The sequence below is a fragment of the Neoarius graeffei genome, chromosome 13 (assembly GCF_027579695.1).
Source record: "Neoarius graeffei isolate fNeoGra1 chromosome 13, fNeoGra1.pri, whole genome shotgun sequence".
In the NCBI taxonomy this organism is placed as follows: Eukaryota; Metazoa; Chordata; class Actinopteri; order Siluriformes; family Ariidae; genus Neoarius; species Neoarius graeffei.
Window position 1 is genome coordinate 29,866,520 of NC_083581.1, and position 24,750 is coordinate 29,891,269.

The 24,750-nt window shown below is 42.5% G+C and overlaps 1 protein-coding gene across 9 annotated transcripts in view; it reads right to left on the minus strand.

Annotated features, from left to right (window-relative positions):
• Positions 1-24,750, minus strand: part of hspg2 (heparan sulfate proteoglycan 2) — a 272,884-nt gene that overhangs the window by 34,357 nt on the left and 213,777 nt on the right. For 7 of the 9 annotated variants that reach the window (XM_060937478.1, XM_060937483.1, XM_060937480.1 and 4 more), the window contains 15 exons: positions 23,257-23,354; positions 22,769-23,035; positions 21,343-21,455; positions 19,425-19,572; positions 17,558-17,674; positions 17,405-17,422; positions 12,233-12,317; positions 10,150-10,294; positions 9,931-10,033; positions 8,138-8,247; positions 6,226-6,334; positions 5,081-5,179; positions 4,778-4,999; positions 3,784-4,028; positions 3,515-3,686 (listed from right to left, as the gene is read on the minus strand). In XM_060937478.1, the coding sequence (XP_060793461.1) occupies positions 3,515-3,686; positions 3,784-4,028; positions 4,778-4,999; positions 5,081-5,179; positions 6,226-6,334; positions 8,138-8,247; positions 9,931-10,033; positions 10,150-10,294; positions 12,233-12,317; positions 17,405-17,422; positions 17,558-17,674; positions 19,425-19,572; positions 21,343-21,455; positions 22,769-23,035; positions 23,257-23,354 (2,051 nt within the window). The remainder of the gene's footprint in view (positions 1-3,514; positions 3,687-3,783; positions 4,029-4,777; positions 5,000-5,080; positions 5,180-6,225; positions 6,335-8,137; positions 8,248-9,930; positions 10,034-10,149; positions 10,295-12,232; positions 12,318-17,404; positions 17,423-17,557; positions 17,675-19,424; positions 19,573-21,342; positions 21,456-22,768; positions 23,036-23,256; positions 23,355-24,750) is intronic. The other 2 variants (XM_060937484.1, XM_060937477.1) reach the window with 1 other exon arrangement.

Genomic DNA, 24,750 nt, shown 5'->3' on the forward strand with positions numbered 1-24,750 from the left:
GTTCACAGATTTCACATCATATCATCATGTCAGGCTACCAGGCCGCCAAAACAATGGTTTGAATGACTACAATTTAGAGAGCACAACTCTGTAACTGAACAGGTGCATTGGATATTTCCCAGTGAGGTAATTTAAAAAGTCTCTGGGTAATTGTTCAAGGAAAGATGAATCCCGCGCGCTGTCCTTTCCGTATTGTTCCCGAAACGTTGCACTCGTGGTAAGGAGGACAGTGCGTTAGCCGCGACCGAAACGTTGTGAGCAAAGTTCCTGTGGAAAGGAATGCGCGGGATGCATATTTCATTTAACATTTATTTTCGTAACAATCTATTATAGCGGGAACCAAGACTCCCGCGCCAAAGTGGTTCTATATGTCCCCGCTCCGCACAGAATGAGGCAGCCTCGGAGAGCGAGAGAGCACTTTTGCACACACCTCTGTAGCTTGTCATATGGGGTAAGATGATGTCACTTTTGCACGGGCGAACAGGTCTTCTTTTTGAGACCTAAATTATGTCTGACACATTTCTCTATCGTTTGGTTTTTTTTTTTTTTTACTGGCGCAAACATACATCGAAGTCACTTCAGGTTTCTCCACGTGTATCTTATTAATAATAATCATCTCATCTGACGTGATTAGAGATTGGAGGAGCTCATGCCCCTGTTAACCCAAGGTGTCGTCCTACCCTCTTTTAACTACGCACATAACAGAATGCCAATTCTCTGTTTATTTTTCTTGTTGGCTGATGACAATGTGAGAAACTTAGTTGGCTTTCAATCTTGCAATCGATTTTGCCATCAATAAATAACTTTGTGACATTATTACTGTTTTGTTTTATTCCATGATGTATTTTACAGAACATGAGTATTTAAAATGCAAATATTTAACAGGTTGGGCACATGTGCCAGGGATGTTTACTGACATTTACTTATGTATTGCCTTTTCAATGTATTAAATTCATATTCTGCTGCTAAAATTACGCCAATACGCCTAAGGTGACTTGACTTATTATAGGACTTGACTTGACTTGACTTGACATAGCCTGTGACTTGACTTGACTTGCCCAAGACAAAAAAGACTTGGGACTTACTTGGGACTTGAAGGTTAAGACTTGAGACTTACTTGAGACTTGCACATGTGTGACTTGGTCCCATCTCTGCAAGATACTACATCATGCATCACGTGGTGGGCTTTCCCCGTTCGCACAAGGCATTGTGGGATACAAATTTGAAACAGGAGAGAACAACGGAGGACGTGAGTGTGCGAATGAAACGTGAAAGACCGACTACAGTAACGGAAAGAGAGAAGAAAAGGCGTCATGTTATATACGAAGGAAAGGAAACGCAGGACCAAACCAATAAATACCGGCGCTCAGAGAGCACCTCGGTGTCATCAGCTGTTCGATGTAACTGTCAGTGCACGGTCAAGGTAAACCTGTGCATGCGCATGTGCACACGGACTTCCTCTGTCTGCTTGACTGCACGAAGCGAGCCATTTCATGCACATTATTTGCTCAGGAATCCCCTCAAATTAAAGGCCGAGAGAAATTTTTTTTTGCACTTAAACAAAGCGGTGAGGTTTATGGAGTTCCTGGACAGAGGCAACTATTCTCTAAACCGCACGGTAGCGGATATATTCGCAGATAAAAGCCGAGTAAATTTAGCCCTTTTAGAACCACCCGGAAGTAGTGTGATGTCACGGGTGTGTGTCGGCCACGAACAACATGAGCGACCAAAGCGAGCAGGAATTTAGTGAGGGAGAAACTAAGTATTAGTAGTTTTTCGTCAGTTCAAGTTGATGACGACGCACTGACAGAGGAAGAAGAAGTAGCCAACAATAGGGAAGAAGAGAGAGGTATCGAACCGTACCGATTCGGGCCAGAATTGTCCGATGAGAGCGGGATCAGTGACCATGACAATGATGAACCTTAAGTTTCAATTTGATCCACGGCTTCAGCGAAGCCAAATTTTGCAGGCACCTCCCTCTACACGATCCCCTACGAACCAGCACAGGCACGGTCCGCTAGGACCATGCCTCGGGATGTTATTCGCCCTGGCGTAAGCTTTACTTTGCGCCTTAAGGGGTTTGGATGACTGGAAGTTGAAGACGCATTCCTCAAGTTAGTAGTATTACAATATATTGGAAACAAAATGCTTTGCAGTTCATTGTAGCAAAGTCTTGACTAATTAGTGATTATCTTTCGGGAAAAGAAACAGGGCCACTCCCTCCACGGCATTTGTGTTGCTGCACCCGGCAGTGATACATCGCTTTCCCTTTTTTTCCATAACAGTCGTAGATTGTAGTTTAACGATTTGTCTCTCTTTCTACGTCGTGTTCTGTCGCAAGTTTCCGTCAAAATGAATGTAATCTAGCAGAGAGTCGGACAGAAGCTACACTGTGTGGACGTCAGTGGAAAAACCACCGGTAAAGCCACTCACACTCATGGCGTCATGAGAAAGCCAGCTAATAATGGTGACGTTGGTACCGGGATTCCCTTGGTGGGAAATTTAAACTCGACAAATTCTGAATGTTCCCGATATTTACGACATGGGTGTCTATTAGAAGTTTTCATTGTCTGGACTTGTACTATAATTATCTAAGGAGGAAGCGGGTACATTTCTCTTGGCCTTTAAATAACTTCCCAGCCACAGAATGGCCTGTTTTTTTTTTTTTTTAGATATTGTAGAAATAAACATGCATCAGAATGACCAAATTTCAGAGGGAACTAAATTTCACCGGTTTTATGAAATCAAAAGGCCGTCTAGCTTTAATAGACGACACAGAATGCATATGTCATCACTTAAGGTAAAGTACTCCCTTTAATAGAATCTCTGACCTGAGATCATGAGCATTTAATAATCCATGCAAAAATGTAATGAGACCATACACTATTAAATAAAGACAGGCCTCGGTAGTGGATTTAAATTTGTTGTTTGTACTTTGTTGATGTATTTATGCATAAATGTTTTATTAAAATAGTCTCATCTCATCTCATTATCTGTAGCCGCTTTATCCTGTCCTACAGGGTCGCAGGCAAGCTGGAGCCTATCCCAGCTGACTACGGGCGAAAGGCGGGGTACACCCTGGACAAGTCGCCAGGTCATCACAGGGCTGATACATAGACACAGACAACCATTCACACTCACATTCACACCTACGGTCAATTTAGAGTCACCAGTTAACCTAACCTGCATGTCTTTGGACTGTGGGGGAAACCGGAGCACCCGGAGGAAACCCACGCAGACACGGGGAGAACATGCAAACTCCACACAGAAAGGCCCTCGCCGGCCACGGGGCTCGAACCCAGGACCTTCTTGCTGTGAGACGACAGCGCCAACCACTACACCACCGTGCCGCCCTTATTAAAATAGTGTTCCAGTTAAAAATTAAAAAAGTAATTAACAGCTGACATTTTGGACGATTGCATGAATATAAACCTGCCCTTTAGTTGACCCTGTGGAATCTGTCTGTACTACAGCAACATGGTTCAGAAACCGAGTCTGTGCACAGCGAGCTCACCCTCATAGCCGTCCCTGCAAAAGCACTGAAACTCGTATTCAGCACTAGGCATGCAGGTGCCACCATGCTGGCATGGCCTGCGGTCACACGGGCTGACGTCCACACACTGACTGATGGCTCTGCTCTCGATGAAAGTGTAGGACAGATCGATCTTCTTCCCATTGATGGACACCTGTGGACAAAAAATTTAAAAAAAAGTCTAATTTCATTCTAAAAGAGGGAGTAGAAATCTGATGGAATGAAGGCATGGCTTAATTTATAACACAAACCTCTCCAATGCAGCCTTCGAAGAACATGCTGCTGTTGGCAGATTTGGGCAGGATGTCCTTCGTTGGCACACCACCCAGGAACATTGCTGTGTAGACGTTGAGGCCCTGAGCCTTCCCTGGAGATGACCTTCTGACCTCAGGCCCGTCGTCCAGCTTCAGAAATCCGTCCTGGTTGAAGCGTTCTGCTGTCACATGGTGCCACTGACCTACAGACACCTGCTCGTGACTGTGCAGCACTGCCTGACCTAGACACAGATCACACGCATGTGTCAGAGATCAATTAACACCTACAGCACGGGTGCTGGATGACAACTTGTGGAGTTCCTTAGCTTTGCTATGGCATGTGTAACCGTGACAATACACTCACTGGCCACTTTATTAGGAACACCCATCCACCTGCTGTCTGTTTTGTGCAGTTCTCTAATCAGCCAATCGTTTAACAGCAGCACAATGCATCAAATCATGCAGATACAAATCAAGAGCTTCAGTTCATGTTCACTTCAAACATCAGAATGGGAAAAATTGTGATCTCAAAGTGTGACTTTCTTTCACTGTGGCATGGGTGCTGGTTTGAGCCAGATGAACTGGTTTGAGTATTTCGGAAACTGCTGATCTCCTGGGGTTTTCACACACAACAGTCTCTAGAGTTTACACAGAATGGTGCGTAAAACAAAAAACACTGAGTGAGCGAGCGACAGTTCTGTGGGTGGGAACAAGCGCCTTGTTGATAAGAGAGGTCAGAGGGAAATGGCCAGATTGGTTTGAGCTTTTTTGCCAGGAAGGATATAGTAACTCATATAATCACTCTTTACAACCGTAGTGAGCAGAAAAGCATCTCAGCATGCAGCAGAAAACAGAAGAGCACATTGGGTTCCAGTCCTGCAGCCAAGAACAGGAATCTTAGAAATCAAGAACAAGTTCCTATTAAAGTGGCCAGTGAGTGTATATGCATGCAACAGACATTGTGATAAAATACACCAAACTACGCTCCAACCTGTGCCGAGCTCATAGCGAAACTCCACATGTCCGTCCACAAGTGAGAGCGTGACAAAGTCTTCCACCTTCATTTTCTTCCCACCAATGAAGAACATCAAGCCATCTTCATCCAGGGGTTTGAACTCCATATCGATGCGCAGGTCATTGTGGATGTTGGTAAGAGGAGGGTACGATATATACGACTCATCACTGTTAAACAGCGGTGTCGTCACCAGCGTGCCTAAAGACAGCGCAGGAGCTTGTAAGAATCTCACCAGACTTCCATAGTGTGTGTGTATATATATGAAAAAAAAATCCTTACCGTCCATGCATTTGTGTCCGTATTTGCCAAGGTGACAGCGGCAGTCATAGCCCGCACCACTAGGTCGGTTAATGCAGGTAGCATCCGGGCCACAAGCCTCTAAAGATGGAACACACACACAGAGGAAATAAGAAATATGCTTTATTACACACTTCAACACAAAGTTATCATCTCTGGGTGGGAGGGACATTATGCTTTCTCTCCCCTGTCAATCACAGCAACACTAGCCAATCCTGCACGTCTCTGAGCTCAGGTATGCAGAAGAGGGCAGACAGCACTTTCCTGTCATCTTGAACTAATTTTATTGGTAATTCAGGGAAATAAATCACTCCAGTAATGTTTAGTTTAGTTGTTTATCTTGGCAACAACAACGATGATTAAAAAATGAATTAAGAAGATTTTTTTTTTAAGGACCAAAACACCAAAAATGTCTGAATCTGAGCGAAATCGAGACTGGTGGCTCATTTGCTATTGGGATTGGTTGAACACATACTGCTAAACAAGTACAATGCTAAACAAAATCAAAGTTAAACAAACCTTCGCCGAGTGTACGTACAAATCAAAAGATTCTCCCAAATGCAAATATGGAGTCAAAGAAATGATTACAAATTTAAATAAATAACTAGCTTAGAATATTTTGTACCGTATGTTACACCCATTGTTTATTGTCTCTTTTAACAGAGTTGTAAACAACGTTGTAAACAAATTGTTTACAACAGGAAAATCAACAAACAAATGACCAAGTTTTGTTCCTCGAGGAAAGCTCTACCCAAAGCAACGATCAGAACTGGAATCCGGTGAGAACTGCGAGACGAGATACAATACTTGTGAGAGGCCTGGGAAATTCGTTAATTTGGCCTAATTACTAACTCGTTAGCAAAAAATTTGACAAAGCAACGATCAAGTTTTGTAAGGAGTGTTGAGCTCTTTCAAACAAAACAATAAGAACAGGAAGTTGTGGTGAATTGACGGAGGAGATACAATTTAACTGAATTGTGGACAGACGGATTATGGATGCCATGCCATGGCAAGAACTCATCGGCCTTATGGTCAGATGAGCTAATTAGGGTTGATGTTCCATTGTTCATCATATATTGCAATGTGAATTTGACACTACTAGTACGTGCAGGCTTCATGCGTCGTACCTGGATGGCAGTGTTCAGATAAGAGGTGCTGGCAGTTGCTCCCGGTGAATCCTCTCAGACAGCTACACTTGTAGAGACTGGCCACCGAGTCCTGACACACTCCGCCGTTCTGCACCACAAAACACAATCTCCGTGTGGAGCAGCATACGCAAAACATTCTAAGGGGTGTGGTTTTTTTTTTTCTACAGGTTCTGTTTTTAACACGCTGTCATTAACTTCCTTTCATGTAAGGATTGTTTTTTCAAAAAATAAAAAATGTATCAGTAGTCTGGGTTAGTGGCCTGTAGTCTGGGTTAAATGGCCTCAGTAACCTGGGTTAGTGGCCTGTCGTCTGGGTTATTGGCCCCAGTAACCTGGGCTAAGTGGCCCCAGTAACATGGGTTAGTGGCCTGTAGTCTGGGTTAAATGGCTTGTAGTCTGGGTTAGTGGCCTGTAGTCTGGGTTGGTGGCCCCAGTAACCTGGGTTAAAGTGCCATTCCACCATTGGATGTATTCTTTGGCATAAAATGCAATATATTTTGACAACATATATAAATGGTATCACTAGATAGAGAAATCTTTTAGCTTCAAAATGATATATCAAACATAATTTTTTGATAACGACAAGTATATTAATTTTGCGACCAAAGTCACCTACCCTTTTAATTTCCGCGCGTGATGTCATCGGCAGGTTCCCCTTCTTGTGTACCACGTGACGTGTGACGTGGCACATATTATCAGCAAAGGCGGATAGAACGCGATAAAAATAATACCAATAAATCTAGCTAATACCAATAAATCTAGCTAACTGAAAGATTAACTCAAAATTTTTCACAATTTTTTTGGCCCCCATATACGAGGAGAAATGACTCTCTCACTTTGGGGGTTTCCTGGTCTAAAAATAGACCGACACGTGGTACACAAGAAGGGGAACCTGCCGATGACATCACGTTTCACTACCGTGCGGAAATTTAAAGGGTAGGTGACTTTGGTCGCAAAATTAATATACTTGTTGTTGTCAAAAAATTATGTTTGATATATCATTTTGAAGCTAAAAGATTTCTCTGTCTAGTCATGTTGTCATAAAATATATTGTATTTTATGCCAAAGAATACATCCAATGGTGGAATGGCACTTTAAGTGGCCTGTAGTTTGGGTTAGTGGTCCCAGTAGTCTGGGTTGGTGGCCTGTAGTCTGGGTTAGTGGCCTGTAGTCTGGGTTCGTGGCCCCAGTAACCTGGGTTAGTGGCCTGTAGTCTGGGTTCGTGGCCCCAGTAACCTGGGTTAGTGGCACCAGTAGCCTGGGTTAAATGGCCTGTAGTCTGGGTTAGTGGCCCCAGTAACCTGGGTTATTGGCCCCAGTAGCCTGGGTTAGTGGCCCCTGCAGCCTGGGGGTTAGGTGCCTTGCTCAAGGGCACTTCACCCATTCCTGCTGGTGCAGGGAATCAAACCAGCAACCTTTTGGTACCAAAGCTGCTTCTCAAACCATTAGGCCATGGCTTCCCCATGAAAAGCTGTGGGTTTTTTGTCTTATTAGCTTCAAGAAAGACAAAATGAGTGTCTGGAGCTGTAGACCATCAGTGATAACAAGAACTAGCTTGTATCATGGACATTCCACAACATCAAACGTCACTATAAACAGGTTTATGAGGAATTAAACACTGGGATATTCTGAAATAAGAAAACAATCAACTTCAGAGAAGTTATTGTTCTTTGCTTTGCATCGGGGTTCAAGACATCACACTGTCCTTGATTACTTTCCTAAATGCTTTATTCTTTCCAAATGTCGAACTTAACCCATCATAAAAGGAAGTCGTCAAGTTCATGTGAAAAACAAGACCATAGCACATTTCTCAGAACGGCTTGCCGAGCTGTCTCTTCGGAGTTTACAGTAACGATTCAGAAGATGATTTGAAGCTTGAGTGGGATCAAACCTGACAGGGGTGATCCTTGCAAGTGGGGCAGTTAGTCACACCGGTCGAACTTCTGTCCAGATCCTTGAAAATAACTTCATCCCCTTGGATAATTAGCTGACTAATGCAACCTAAAATGGAAGTCAACGTGGTAATACCGTGTTAGTTAAATTGCACAGAAATTTAACATCTGTAACATCTATAAAGTGGTCCATGGAGTTTGATTTTTGAAGTTTACAGCCTTCAGCAACCCTTGTAAAGATCAGTAAAAAGGGTTAAAAAAAAATCCACCTTTTGGTGAAATTGCTTCATCTCACACTGAAAAAATGAGAAAAATCCAAACTTTAATTGAAATAAATTTATTCAGAGGAAAACAAATCCCTCGTTAAGAAATAATTATTTTCAACAAAATACATGCGCCACTATTATTGGCACACCTTGAAATTATAGCAAACATAATGTAACTGAAGAGTGTGTAGGAACTTTCAAGCTGTAATCCATGACTTCCTGATTAACTGAGGAACAAATATAAGGTGACACAGAGGCCAAATTCCCTTAGTCATCCCTCAACATGGGAAAGAAAAGAGACACACAAACCAAATGAGGGAGAAGTTTGTTGACCATCATAAGTCAGGGAATGGTTATTAAAAAAAAAAAAAGCTACTCGCCTGAAAATGTCCATTTAGGGCTATAATAAAAACAGACACCAACTGGAACTGTTACAAACTTGCCTGGAAGAGGATCCAAGTTTATTTTACCCCCATGTACAGTGAGGAGGAGGGTAAGAGAGGAAAAAAAAAACCTCTGAGGATCACTGTTAGTGAATTACAAGAAAAAGTCAAATCTTGGGGTTTCCAAGTCTCCAAAACCACCATCGGACGCCACCTCCACGCTGACCGATTATTTGGAAGGTTCCAGAATAAACCTTTTCTGTCAATTAACCACAAACGTAACCGTCTGAAGTTTACAAAATGCTACTACAACTTTGACCGGAACAGTGTTCTCTGGTCTGATGGAACAAAAATGGAGCTTTTTGGCCATAAACAGTCAAGGTGGGTTTGTTGTAAAAAGAAGGACGGCTATGATGAAAAGAACCTGATCCCAACTGTAAAATATGGTGGAAGTTTTGTGATGTTTTGGGGCTGTTTTTCCTCCAAAAGGCCCTGGAAACCTTGTTCAGGTACATGGCATCATGGACTCCGTGAAATCCCAGGGCATTTTAAATCAAAATGTGGCTGCCTCTGCCAGGAAACTAAAACTGGCTGCTTGTTGGATCTTCCAGCAGGACAATGATCCGAAGCATATGGCCAAATCAACACTAAGATGGTTCACTGAGCACAGAACCAAGCTTCTGCTCTGGCCATCTCAGTCCCCTGACCTGAACCCCAGTGAAAACCTGTGGAATGAGCTGAAGAGGAGAGAGCACAAGAGAGGGCCGAGGACCCTGGATGATCTGGAGAGAGTGTGTAAAGAGGAACAGTCTCAGATGCCCTGCTCTGTATCTCCAACCTTATAAAATGTTATAGGAGAAGACTCAGTGCTGTTTTACTAGCAAAAGGAGGTTGTACAAAAGTATTAAATGCAGGGGTGCTAATAATAGTGGCACATGTGTTTTTTGTTGAAACTAATTTTCTTGATGAGGGATTTTTCTCTGAATAAATTTATTCCCATTAAAGGTTGGATTTTTCCCAGCGTGAGACGAAGCGACTTCACCAAAAGGTGGATTTTTTTTTCAAACCCTTTTTACTGATCTTTATACAGGGATGGAGCGATAATCATGGAGGACACTGTATATGGCTTGATTTCTTCCTCACCAACAAAGCCGCTTTTGAGCTCTGCCGTTTTGGCGATCATGCTGTAGTTTGGATAGCCGCCGACAAACAGCTCCTCGTTCAGATCCAGCCCTTGGAACTTGCCCTGCACAGATGCAGCAGATGTTTTCTATATGAAATCCTGCCACATGTCATCCTTACAGTAATGTCAGAACAGAAAGGCTCCAGTGGGTCTGAAGAGTGAAATGGTAGCAGCTGTACCTGGGACGTGCCGTTGATAGGAGCTTCATCATCCACTATGATGGACCCTTGTGTGCCGTTACGGTAAAGCTGCACTGTATGGAACTCGCCCAGCTTTATTGCAGTGGGGTAGCGGATGGTGGCCATGCCGGAGCCCACATCAAACCTTCACAACATGAGCAAAGCAAGCATTTTGTTTTTTAATTTAGTAGCTGAAAATAACCAGTGTTACATCAGATATTAAACTAACAATTCTGTATGACATTAGAGGGGAAAAAAAGAGAAAAAAAAAGATTTTGGCTGTTTTTGAACTTGGGATTTGAGGGGGTCTGAATAATACCAAGAGGTCATGAGTTCCAGATGTTCCAAGAACAAGATTTTTCTCCAAAACAAAGCATTTCTCTGTTATTTCCTTTCTCCTGATGCTGATTTCAAAATCAGTTCCAGTAAGATAATCGATAAAAATATACAATACAGAACAGAGCAAATTGAAATATAAATATAAAAACAAAGAGGGGCGGCACGGTGGTGTAGTGGTTAGCACTGTCGCCTCACAGCAAGAAGGTCCTGGGTTCGAGCCCCGTGGCCGGCGAGGGCCTTTCTGTGTGGAGTTTGCATGTTCTCCCCGTGTCCGCGTGGGTTTCCTCCGGGTGCTCCGGTTTCCCCCACAGTCCAAAGACATGCAGGTTAGGTTAACTGGTGACTCTAAATTGACCGTAGGTGTGAATGTGAGTGTGAATGGTTGTCTGTGTCTATGTGTCAGCCCTGTGATGACCTGGCGACTTGTCCAGGGTGTACCCCGCCTTTCGCCCGTAGTCAGCTGGGATAGGCTCCAGCTTGCCTGCGACCCTGTAGAACAGGATAAAGCGGCTAGAGATAACGAGATGAGAAAACAAAGAGGACGTCATGTTCATATTATATTTAACAATTATTCGCTGAAGGTGAAGCGAATATCGACACAAAGTCGAGATTATTATTCATCGAAATTCACCGAACCCAAGGCGGGGAATTGTTTAAGTATAAATACACAGGTGATTATTTTTAAAAAATCATTAAATAAAAATTATTTATTTCAAACTTCAAAAGCGGCATGCAAATGTAACAACGGCGCGGCGCAGACTTATCCCTTATCTACACCGAGTCACATAAAATACTTTGATTTGAAACCGATAAAATAAATCACAATTCCACCTCACCTTTGAATAGTTTTAGACCAAACTTCGTAGCATCTTTCGTGCTTTTAGGAACAGCGTTTTCTTCATCATTTGTAATTCTTCCTCATTTATGGTGACACCGCGATCGGCTGCCATTTTGCTGAATTCCTCGAGGTGATTATTGAGAAATTTCTTGACCAATCAGCATGCACGATTTCCTATAATCACCTCCGTATTTATACTAATATCAGTTATCGGAAGAACGTAACACTGATATTAAAGTTGATATTAATACGCTGGTTCTATTCTAAAATGTTATTTTTTCTACAGCAACACAGAAATTTGTATGTACATGCATTAAAATGCATAATAAATATATGAGAAAAAAATAAAACAAAAACCAACCAACCAACCAAAAAAAAAAAAAAAACATCCTGCTGAAGCGTTCTGTAACAAGGTGTTTATTTAACATCTATGGAAGGAGTCTCCAGCGTCAGAGCTATTTTTACTTTTATACTCTTATTAACTTCAAGATATAGACAAAAAAAAAACCACCTGGTGATGGGACGATGGTTTATTCCTGCTATAAATAATGTAAATGAGAACAGAAACTAATTTGGATCATGGACGTTCCATAACCTTTAATGTAACGACTGTATAAATGGAAAAAAGTATGGTCTAGTTATTTATTGAAGCAAAAAAAGTAGATTGAGAATTGCTGCGATATAAGAGGAATAAAACACTGTTTTCAAGCTTCCAGATAATAACAGATGCGTTTTATTCCTTACTACAAAAGAATGAAATATTTACAGCTGAGACACGTGTTTAATTCAAATAGAAATCGTTCCAAGGTTGTTGACTGAGTTGTGGAGGTTTTTTGTTCCCAAAATGATTCAATAAAATCCGTCAGAGAATTAGACTCGGACCGACGAATGCTGCGTCACACCAACCTGAACTCAGGGCGACCACCCACGAGCCCGAGAGAAATGAAATCAGCCCCCATAGTCTTCTTCTGCCCGTTATACAGGATCATTCCTGAAGGAGTGAGAGAAATATCAGAGCAGTACAAGCATCACTGTATGTAAGCAGACAAAGCAGAAAGTAGTGGGGCTTTCGATAAAGCTGGGAAGGGAAGTGCCATGCTGCGGGGCAGGGGACACAGGGGCCCAGCAGGGGACAGTGTGTGCGCGAGTGGAAGCTCAGGTACAGTCCTGTAGTGCTGAGATTTATGCCAGTCAGTGCCTTCATGAGCAGCATGCCAGGGCACATGCCATAACTCAGCTAGTTTGCCATTTCGATAATGCGTGTCTAGTCAGTAGGAAAACATTGGGAGTGACATCATCGGAATGAAATATCAGGAATTATTATGCATACGGGCCACTTTTTCCATGGAATAAAAACATGGATTCTATTCCCTTCTAGTGGGTTTATTGATCGCATGCGATATTATCATATCGCTTATCCTCCATGTATTACGCCACTCTCCCCAATGGAGAATGAGCGTGCAGTGTTGTTATAATATTGCATGTTGTCAAGCCAACATAACGTCACACATCGGAGCTCATGCGAAGATCCAAGGACAAAACTTTTCTGCTGCGCATGCACACAATCATTTCTTTGTTGGCTGGGAGAGAGAGAAGACGAGGCGAATCCAGTGCTAGGTTTAAGCACTAAATAAATAAACTGAAAACTGAAACTAAAGACGCGCTAAACACCCAGAAGGCCACCAAAACTTCATTAGATATTCTTCACGCATATTTACAAGAGAAAAACATACCAACGGACATCGAAAAACTGGAAAAGAGACGTTGGAGATGTAAAATTCCGCGCTAGTAAGTAACTCAGTTTGTAAACAATCATGGTGGCAAGTTTTGCTTCATTAAAAGCAGAAGATTTAGAGAGAATTTTGAAAGAGAAAAACGCGCTGAACACCCAAAAGGCTACCAAAACTTCACTGGATATTCTTCATGCATATTTACAAGAGAAAGACAGACCAACAGACATCGAAAAACTGGAAAAGAGAGCAATAGCAGAAATATTGTCAAAGTTCTACTTGGAGGTGAGGAAAAGTGACGGAGACTTTTACAAGAGGACTTCACTCGTGGACTTCACTCAGCAAAGCCCTTTTGTTTGGACAATTGCAATGTAATAAGTAACTACGACCAAAAGTAACTTTGAACTGTCAGCCTGGATATAGCTTATATACAAGTTGGGTTGTTGTTCAGGCTTTTCGGACTTGTACCATTTTTATTGTTAGAACTTTGTACATTGGAGTGACAGAACATTGAATTACATTCGATCAGAATCAGGATTCAGTATTGGTAAGTGCAAGTGTGATCTAAAATACGGCCTTGGATGACGTGCTCGAGCGTTTGTTTTTTTTTAGATTTTTTTTGGGCTTTTTTCACCTTTATTGGATAGGACAGTGTAGAGACAGGAAATGAGCGGGAGAGAGAGATGGGGAGGGATCGGGAAATGACCTCGGGCCGGAATCGAACCCGGGTCCCCGGATTTATGGTATGGCGCCTTATCCACCTGAGCCACAACGCCCCCCCTTGAGCATTTTTTTGAACCTTGATTCCAGCGTGAATCATTCCTACCGTGCAGTATGGAGGTGCAAGATGTTGCGTTGTCGGCCCAGATTTCCTGATTGGTTTGAAGTAGCACTTGCCACGTTCAAAAACCGTATCGCAGCATACCTTGCACTCCTGAGTCCCCCTGAGAGGATATGCATGCCACACTAAATTAGGCCTGACAGATCAGGTGCTGCAGTCACCTGTCTGAAGTGGGAGGGTCCAAAATGCACTTCCATATCGCTTGGAGTAGACAATACGCATCAAAACCATCATATATTATTGTTTCAAGCCATCATAAATGAAAAACAAATTAAATATTTCTTAATTGCATATCAAACCATTACCATGAATAATAATAACTCATTCTGGCTCCAACATTCCAGCCCCTAATTGTTTGGTACAGTACAATTACAAAAAAAAATCATAGGAGCCAGCCAAATGTACAAGTAGCTTGTTACTTTGATATCACATATTTACATCAAAGTCAACAATTCTGCATTTTCTTTCCTTTCTTTTTTTTGATCCACGAGAGTTATCAGTCCATGAAGTCTTTCATAAAAAAAGGGAATCAAAAATTCTTCTCTCAAAAAACACGAACAAATACGAATTTACAGAGTCCATGATGTGTGCAAATGTAAATCAGTATACATGTAAGAAAGAGGAGAGAGAGATAGATAAGGGGAGGGAGGGAGGGACAGGGAGGAAGGCACATTCTGAGGCTTCAAGGAGCAAGGCGAGCTTTGTGATGGGCCTGATTAAGGTGCTGGTCTTGGTCTGCACCTCTACTTGTCTCACAAATCCTCTTTTGTCTGGCAGGGTTTGTGCGATTTGCCCCATTACCCATGAGTTTCTTGGAGCAGTCTCATCTACTATCAAGACGATATCACCAGCAACCAAGTTTCTCCTTTTCTTTGTCCATGTTTGCCTTTCTTGCAGCTCTGGCAAGTACTCTCTTGTCTACCTTTTCCAAAAGAGATCTGCCATGTACTGTTACTTGACACCATTTTCTTTTGCCGTAGAAGTCCTCTAAACTGAATACTCCAGGTGGCAGTGAAGGCTTTCCTTTGAGGAGAAGGTGATTTGGTGTGAGAGGCTCCAGATCCAGAAGGTCATTGGAGGCTTTAGAGATGGGTCAATCATTAATAATAGCTTCAACCTCACAAAGAAGTGTGGCCAATCCTTCCTTGTCCAAAGTTAGCTCCCGCACTAAAGCTCCAAAAATGCATCTGACTGTTCTTATTTGCCTCTCCCACATTCCGCCGTGGTGTGATCCAGCAGGTGGGTTGAATGGCCATTAAATGAATCTTGAGATGGTCCAGTTCTTGAATAGATTCTCGCAATTCCCATTCTGCTCTGATGAGATTGGTTCCGTTGTCAGATCTCATGGTCTTGTACCAACTCTTATTAGTTCATCATGAAGAACTGGGGTAAGTTTATGGATGTGACTGTTCTTCTTTACAGGCATTCCTCTCTTCAGAGGCATAAGTTCATCTTTGTATTCTGTTGATTGACAGAATTGGGTAATGGCATTTTCAGCTTCCTGTAAGTCCTCCACAGATAGCAGAGTTGTGCCATTTCTTTTTCCTTTTTCCAGTGTATCTTTCCTGTCCTTCTTTTCTTTGCAGACTTCTTTCAGTGCATCTTTAATTCTTAGTATCCATGCAACAGCCTTTCAGAGGTGATGCCATTCTGAATAGTAGGTGATTAATCTCATGACTGTTTTCACAGATTCATCCATGGGGAAAACACTTACAGGGAAGACCTTCACTTCAGGATCATCCTGTGCCAACGTGAATTCTGGACATTGAGGCCACTCTGTTTCTGGATGTTGCAGGAATTCAGGCCTTTGATCCACATAGACTCCTGGAAACATGTTGCTGACAAGCTTCTTGACACACAATCAGCAGGATTTAGAGTGCTGCTGACACACCTCCATGGAGTAATATCAGAAGCCACACGGATGTTGGACACACTTGGCAACAAAGGTGTGAAATCTAGAGGTCTCATTTCTCAGATACTTAAGCACAGATGTGCTATCTGTCCAGTAGACCGATGGTTTCAAAGGAAGTTCAAGTTCTGCTTGCAGAATTCTGTCCGTTTGTACAGCAATTGTGGACACCGTGAGCTCAAGCCTGGGAACAGTGATGAGTCTCAATGGCACCACCCTTGCTTTACCCATAACAAATGCACAGTGAACTTTGTGGTTGTCATCCAACAGCCTTAAGTAGGAGACTGTGCCGTAATCGCTTTCACTCGCATCTGAGAAGTGATGGAGCAGAGCTGAAATGAGGCATCCAAAATCCTCAGGCATGAAGCATCTTCTAACTTTGAAGCTCTCCAGTTGGGACAGGCCAGTCAACCAGGTCAACCATGTCCTCTGCAGGTGTTCGGGTATTTGATTATCCCAAGCAAGCTTTAAACCACACAGCTCTTGCAATATCTGCTTTGCAGAGAGGATGACCAGTGCCAACATACCTAAAGGATCATAGGAGCTCACCATTGACAAGATTCCTCGCCTGGTAAGCGGCTCATCTTGAAGTCGGCTCACGTGGCCCTAAATTCTCCACTATTTTTTCCTGCTTCACCATGATGCAATACAAGATACAACGATATGCATCACGTGGTGGGCTTTCCCCATTTGCGCAAGGCATTGTGGGATACAAATTTGAAACAGAAGAGGGAAACAGAGGACGCGAATGAAACGTGAAAGACCGACTACAGTAACGGAAAGCGAGAAGAAAAGACGTTATATTATATATGAAGGAAAGGAAACGCAGGCCCAAACTAATAAATATCGGCGGTCAGCGAGCACCTCGGTGTGATCAGCTGTTCGTTTAGCGACAAAACGGTCAAGGTAACCTGTGCATGCGCACACAGACTTCCTCTGTCTGCTTAACTGTGTGAAGCAAGCGATTTCATGCACATTATTTGCTTGGGAATCCTGTCAAATTAAATAACTTCCCAGCCACAGAATGGCCTGATATTTTTGTGAGATATTACAGAAATAAACATGTATCACAATGACCAAATTTCAGAAGGAACCCAAATTTCACCGATTTCATGAAATCGAAAGGCCGTCTAGCTTTAAATATTTTAATTGTTTTAAACACTGTATCTCTGTGTATTGTTGATGCTGCCTCAAGAATGAGAATGCTTCATTCAGCTTTCAGGAAATTACTCTGCATTTCATGAGCTTCGGGAACGCAGCAGAAAGTTTAAACGCTCTTTGCACTTCATCATGGAAAACATGCAGAATTCTACATGGCAGTGCACTGAAGCATATAAAGCACGGATGCACTCAGGGGGAGGGAAATCGAACGCTGCCATCATGCCTGCAGCTTGTATAAGCCTGCAAACGGATCCATGCTGCACCCTCTGTACTGTGCGCTGTCACAAATACAGTCATCTCTACTTGCACAATCAATCAGTGACGCACAGTACAGGGGTGGAAAAGCAGCCAGCGCCTCTACAGCGCCCACGAGAGGCTGAGAGAACGCCCTCCAGCAGCGTGAATTCACGTGCTCACATTCAAACACGAAGACTTACCAGAATACAAAATGAGACCTTCAAACCAACGGTAAGAGTCGGGGCAGAACAGAAGACAGGATGAGTTTACAAACACAACATGAAGCATTTGATTACATTTTAAACCACACAGTGATCTGGAAAAAAAAAAGTTTTCTGAAGACAGATGCTTACCGTCTACGTTGTCTGGCCGAAACGTGATTTTAATCTTAAACGCTTTGTAGGAGTTTTTGATGGTGGGAAGCTTGAGGTAGGACAGAGGCTCCTGACTGAAATATGGCATCACTCGCTCTACAAAAACAACACACAAAAGAATCAGACTCAAGCATCAAGACCTTGGACCTCATTCATTCATTTATTTTTTAATTCTATTCCAAAGATCCCTCCACCTCCCTTCTTCAAGGTTCACCTAGATAAAGTAACCACGATCAGAAGGACATGCAAATCTTCCACATCCAGCATCCTTTCCCTTTCAGTGAACTGGATTTTCCACTGGGGGCGTTATATTTGAGTTTAACTTAACAATTCACAGAGCGAAAATGACTCAGCAATGTCGGTCAGCGTGTTAAAAACTATTAAAGGCACGATAAATACATTTGGATAAACTAGCTAGGTTTTGAAATTATCCAACCCACCTCTGAGAGCTACAGGTAAGGTCTCACATAGCCGGAATCACTTCACGGTAGGCAATTTTGAGCCTTTTGGGGGTCAACTTGAACGTGTTCCAAGCCCTTCCTTTGGAATACACGAGAGCCAGAGAGCTACCTTGACAACCGGGAGGGCGTGGCTTCCTTTCCCAGAAAGTTTTGAAAATTGCCTTAGGTCGAGCACCAGATGAATTCATCCATCGCAACCGTGACGGCATCCGTGACCATCCTTGAGGCATACGTGAGGCTTACGTGGGCTACCGTAGCATTCCGTCACAACCATCGAGCTCAAAATGTTCATGGAACAACATCTTGCAGAAAGTGAAAAGTCTGCCAAGGGGGCGTGGTTTATTTCGTTTTGCCGTGGATACGGCATACCGCAGTTGTGAAAACTGTACACACTGCCGTCATTGCTGGAAGGCCATACGTCGCTGCCACTATTGGTTTTACCGGGGTCTTCCATTACGGCTTCATTTACATATTTGCTCCGCCCAAATTTATGCAACGGATTACCATTGGAAAACCACTGGGAAAACCAATGGCGGCAGTGACGTATAGCAACATACAGCCTTACGACAATGACGTCAGCGTGTACGGCTTACATGACTGCAGTACGGCTTAGCCGCCATTGGTTTTATCAGTGTCTTCTGTCACTGCTACCATGGCTTCATTTGCATATTTACTCTGCCCAAATTTATGCAACAACTCATCTCTAAAATCTGCCAAAATGGCCACGGTAGCCCCAGCCACTGTTCCCATGGATCAACCAGCTCTGTGTGACCTTAGCATAAATCCAAAACACATGAACGCGCACTGCCTGACTCCTGCTGAAGGACGAGTCCACGAGAGAGGGAGTTGGGGAAGGAGCGTAGGGTGTCACGGTCATATCCAACTACCTCATTTCTCATTCAAATGTAGGAAAACTAAAACCTAACATTATCATAATGAATGTAAACAACGGACATGGCTATTGTTATGAAATAATTAGACAGGCTTTTTACAGCTTTGCGACTGCCACAAATGATGGATTTTTTTTTCATTATCAGAGCACTTGATTTATTCATTGGTGTCAGGATGTAAAGAGAATTTCAAGAAATATAACAAAAGCTGCATTGATAATAAACTCCATACCCTGCCTTTAAGTACTGTAGCTTTACTGGAGTGTTCAAGTTCTCATAACAGGTCATCGAATGCTGGAGGTCCCAAAAAATTAAAATCAGAGTGCACTGTCGCTCGTTCTCCCGCCAGCACCTCATACTGAGAACATAGCTGAGAACTGGAATGAACTGACTGAATGTTTGACGTGATGATGATCTGATAACTCCGGGACTGAGCTGTCATGATGAGGCTCAGAATGACTGTCCTGGAATAAGAAGACTGACTAAGTGACTCACCATGCACATTGAGTTTGGTAAAGGCCTGCACTTTGCCCTGCTTGTTTGATGCCGTACACACGTATGTGCCAGAATCCTCATGGTTGACGTCTGGGACGGTGAGCACATGGGCTTCCTGCACACACTTCGGTGGTAGTTCGTTCTCCAGCTAAAGGACATATGATACTTATAAGTTGAAGTGAATTTAGTATTTTGACCCTAATGACGGGTGTATATGCATATGGCTTTGAGATTGTCTAGTGTTACACTGACATACAGTGTTCTACAGTGAGGCAAAAAAGTATTTAGTCAGCCACCAATTGTGCAAGTTCTCCCACTTAAAAAGATGAGAGAGGCCTGTAATTTTCATCATAGGTACACTTCAACTATGAGAGACAAAATGAGAAAAAAAAAAATCCAGAAAATCACATTGTCTGATTTTTAAAGAATTTATTTGCAAATTATGGTGGAAAATAAGTATTTGGTCAATAACAAAAGTTCATCTCAATACTTTGTTATATACCCTTTGTTGACAATGACAGAGGTCAAACGTTTTCTGTAAGTCTTCACAAGGTTTTCACACACTGTTGCTGGTATTTTGGCCCATTCCTCCATGCAGATCTCCTCTAGAGCAGTGATGTTTTGGGGCTGTCGCTGGGCAACACGGACTTTCAACTCCCTCCAGAGATTTTCTATGGGGTTGAGATCTGGAATCTGGCTAGACCACTCCGGGACCTTGAAATGCTTCTTACGAAGCCACTCCTTCGTTGCCCGGGTGGTGTGTTTGGGATCATTGTCATGCTGAAAGACCCAGCCACGTTTCATCTTCAATGCCCTTGCTGATGGAAGGAGGTTTTCACTCAAAATCTCACGATACATGGCCCCATTCATTCTTTCCTTTACACGGATCAGTCGTCCTAGTCCCTTTGCAGAAAAACAGCCCCAAAGCATGATGTTTCCACCCCCATGCTTCACAGTAGGTATGGTGTTCTTTGGATGCAACTCAGCATTCTTTCTCCTCCAAACACGACAAGTTGAGTTTTTACCAAAAAGTTCTATTTTGGTTTCATCTGACCATATGACATTCTCCCAATCCTCTTCTGGATCATCCAAATGCTCTCTAGCAAACTTCAGACGGGCCTGGACATGTACTGGCTTAAGCAGGGGGACACGTCTGGCACTGCAGGATTTGAGTCCCTGGCGGTGTAGTGTGTTACTGATGGTAGCCTTTGTTACTTTGGTCCCAGCTCTCTGCAGGTCATTCACTAGGTCCCCCTGTGTGGTTCTGGGATTTTTGCTCACTGTTCTTGTGATCATTTTGACCCCACAGGGTGAGATCTTGCGTGGAGCCCCAGATCAAGGGAGATTATCAGTGGTCTTGTATGTCTTCCATTTTCTAATAATTGCTCCCACAGTTGATTTCTTCACACCAAGCTGCTTACCTATTGCAGATTCAGTCTTCCCAGCCTGGTGCAGGTCTACAATTTTGTTTCTGGTGTCCTTTGACAGCTTTTTGGTCTTGGCCATAGTGGAGTTTGGAGTGTGACTGTTTGAGGTTGTGGACAGGTGTCTTTTATACTGATAACGAGTTCAAACAGGTGCCATTAATACAGGTAATGAGTGGAGGACAGAGGAGCATCTTAAAGAAGTTGTTGCAGGTCTGTGAGAGCCAGAAATCTTGCTTGTTTGTAGGTGACCAAATACTTATTTTACCGAGGAATTTACCAATTAATTCATTAAAAATCCTACAATGTGATTTCCTGGATTCTTTCCCCCCATTCTGTCTCTCATAGTTGAAGTGTACCTATGATGAAAATTACAGGCCTCTCTCATCTTATTAAGTGGGAGAACTTGCACAATTGGTGGCTGACTAAATACTTTTTTGCCCCACTGTAAGTCCTTCTTTCAGTATTTGTGTGCAATAAGGAATAAGGGTTACCTTTGACCATGTGATGTTTGGAACGGGGTATCCAGTGGCAATGCAGGGGAAAATCGCCGTCGAGCCAACAGTCACTTCCTTCGTATCAGGCTGAGCAGCAATTTGGGGCAAAGCTTTAAAAATACAAACATTTCATGATGTAAGCACTTAAAGACAGACTAGTGTCAAGTGCCTAGTAGTGATTCGTTGTCCCTAGCAACAACTATATTTTTATGGATGTGCGCCAATCAACAATAAGAAACACCGCCACCAACAACAACGCAAAAGCCTGGAAAGTCAGCGTCTCTATTTTTTTAATGACCAATGACTCAAAGGCTGATTCAGAGTCCCGCCTTGGATTCTACTGGATCACAAGACACAGGCTGATGAATTCACAGGTCAGAGTTCAGCATTAAATAAGAGCTACCACTACTAGAAGAACCTTTCACGTTACAGTTTTCCATTTAAAGTAAAGCTATTTTGTTATCTGCGTAAATTCTAATTGAAGCAGCAACACCTAGCGGGAAAAAGAAAAAAAAAAAAGAGGTTGGCTCGCAATGAACCAACACTGGCAAGGCAGACACTGAACGTCTGTAATCCCTGGTGGTGCAAAATGACGTTGTCCCAACATTGGCACCCAAACTTGGTGGTCCTAAAAGCTGGCATGTAACAATATATCGTGTGACGATAAATCACGATACAAGTTTGACTATTCGAATCGATTAAATTTAAAAAAATTAACCATGATTATCATCATCAGGGTGCATAATCTTAGTTTCTCCTAGCTGTAATTGCATTGTTTATACAGCAGAGGGCGTACAATAGTGGGAATACACCTGACTTCACCCGAGGCAGAAGTAACACAGCTCTACAAAAAAAAAAACACAATTGGAGCAGTTAGGTGATCGATTGTACAAATAGATTAAGAAATCGGAGCTCTTTTTAGAGACTGCTGAACACTTAAAAAAAAAAGAAGCAGATGGAGGTAGTACAAATGTTCATAAAAGTTTACTAAGAAAAGGACTATTTTCATTGTTAAAAAAAGGAATATTTCAGTTAATAGTCTATTATATTTTACTCCAACTTTTACAAATGTAGGTAATTTATTGTTGGTTATTAAGAAAATAGAACAAAAGCTTTTTTCTTGCAATTTGACCAAAGAAGTATTTAAATTGACAAAGAATGGGAAAACAGATATTGCATTTTTTGAGAATAAAATTTTTCTCTCCCCCCCCCAACATATTGTGCAAAAATCGAATCGTGAACTGGGTGAATTGTTCCATGCCTTCCTAAAAATGTATATTTCTTCATATTATGGTAATCACATCATCATCTGTATAGCTAAGAGTAGTTCTATTTAGCTAGATGTGTGTGCACTTTAATTTAAAACATTATATAAAAATGTAAGAGAATAAAACAAAAGAATACTGAAAATCAATTCACATACACTGGATGTTAAGGACCACTTGAGACTGAACGGAGCCGACGTTGTTGGTTGCAGTGCAGCGGTATTGTCCGGCGTCAGCCTCAGTCACACGATCAATCCTCAGCATGGCCCCTTTCACCTGCACATGATCAGGCAGCGGAGCTCCCACTTTACTCCAGTGCAAAGTAGGAACTGGGTCGCCCTCAGCGTGGCACTCAAACTCCACTGAGGTGCCCACTGTGACCGTCTGCACCGACGTGCGCACGTTGATCATCACCTTAGGCAATGCTGCAATACCCAAAGACACACCACATGCAATTCAGTCAAATTTTACTGTCAAGACGCAATACGACAAAAGACTACATCGGATATCTTCAGGATCACAATGTAGAAAAAAAGGTTATGGCTTATAGTCACTAGTGCCAGTATACAAGGGCATGCGGTGCTCAGAAAGGTTTAAAGTGTAATCATGTGTTTGTAACACAAGATGTGATGTGAAGTGAACAGACCTTGAATGGTGAGTTTAGCGGTATCCTGCGCCTGGCCAAACAGCGTGGTTGCTCTGCAGATGTACATTCCTTCATTACTCTTTTCCAAGTTCTCAATCCTGCCAAAAGAGCCACAAAGATGAGAAACAGATTTGTAAAGCTCAGTTAATTAGTAAACAATGGTCAGAATGTGTGTAAGCATATCCTATTTATACAACAGTTAAAATGATCCTGTGGCCAAAATCTAGGACAATAACATTTACTGGAAATTGATAATGTGCACTGGAATGAAACCAGAACTGAAATTTAAAAAGACAAAAAAAAAAAAAAAGATTATTATTATTATTACTATCTCATCTCATCATCTCTAGCCACTTTATCCTGTTCTACAGGGTCGCAGGCAAGCTGGAGCCTATCCCAGCTGACTACGGGCGAGAGGCGGGGTACACCCTGGACAAGTTGCCAGGTCATCACAGGGCCGACACATAGACACAGACAACCATTCACACTCACATTCACACCTACGCTCAATTTAGAGTCACCAGTTAACCTAACCTGCATGTCTTTGGACTGTGGGGGAAACCGGAGCACCCGGAGGAAACCCACGTGGACACAGGGAGAACATGCAAACTCCGCACAGAAAGGCCCTCGCCGGCCACGGGGCTCGAACCCGGACCTTCTTGCTGTGAGGCGACAGCGCTAACCACTACACCACCGTGCCGCCCTATTATTATTATTATTATTACTACTACTACTACCCCCCCAATTCCAAAAAAGTTTGGACGCTATGTAAACTGCAAATAAAAACAGAATGCGATAATTTGCAAATTATGGAAACCCTATATTTCATTGAAAATAGTACAAAGACAACATATCAAATGTTGAAACTGAGAAATTTTATTGTTTTTTGAAAAATACATGCTCATTTTGAATTTGATGTCAGCAACACATTTCAAAAAAGTTGGGACAGGGGCATGTTTACCACTGTGTTGCATCACCTCTACTTTTAACAACACTCTGTAAACTTTTGGGAACGGAGGAGACCAATTGCTGTAGTTTTGAAAGAGAAATGTTGTCCCATTCTTGCCTGGTTTACAGTTTCAGTTACTCAAGAGTTTGGGGTCTCCTTTGTCATATTTTGCACTTCATAATGCACCAAATGTTTGAAACAAGAGACAGGTCTGGACTGCAGGCAGGCCAGTTTAGCACCCGGACTCTTATTATGGAACCATGCAGTTTTAATATGTGTAGAAAGCGGTTTGGTATTGTCTTGCTGAAAGAAGGAAGGCCTTTCCAGAAAAACATTTTGTCTGGATGGCAGCATATTGCTCTGAAACGTGCATATATCATTCAGCATTAATGATGCCTTCCCAGATGTACAAGCTACCCATGTCATGTGCAATCATGCATCCTTATACCATACCATCACAGATGCTGGCTTTTGAACTGTGCACTGATAACAAGCCAGATGGTCCCTCTCCTCTTTAGCCTTGAAGACGTAGTGTCCATGATTTC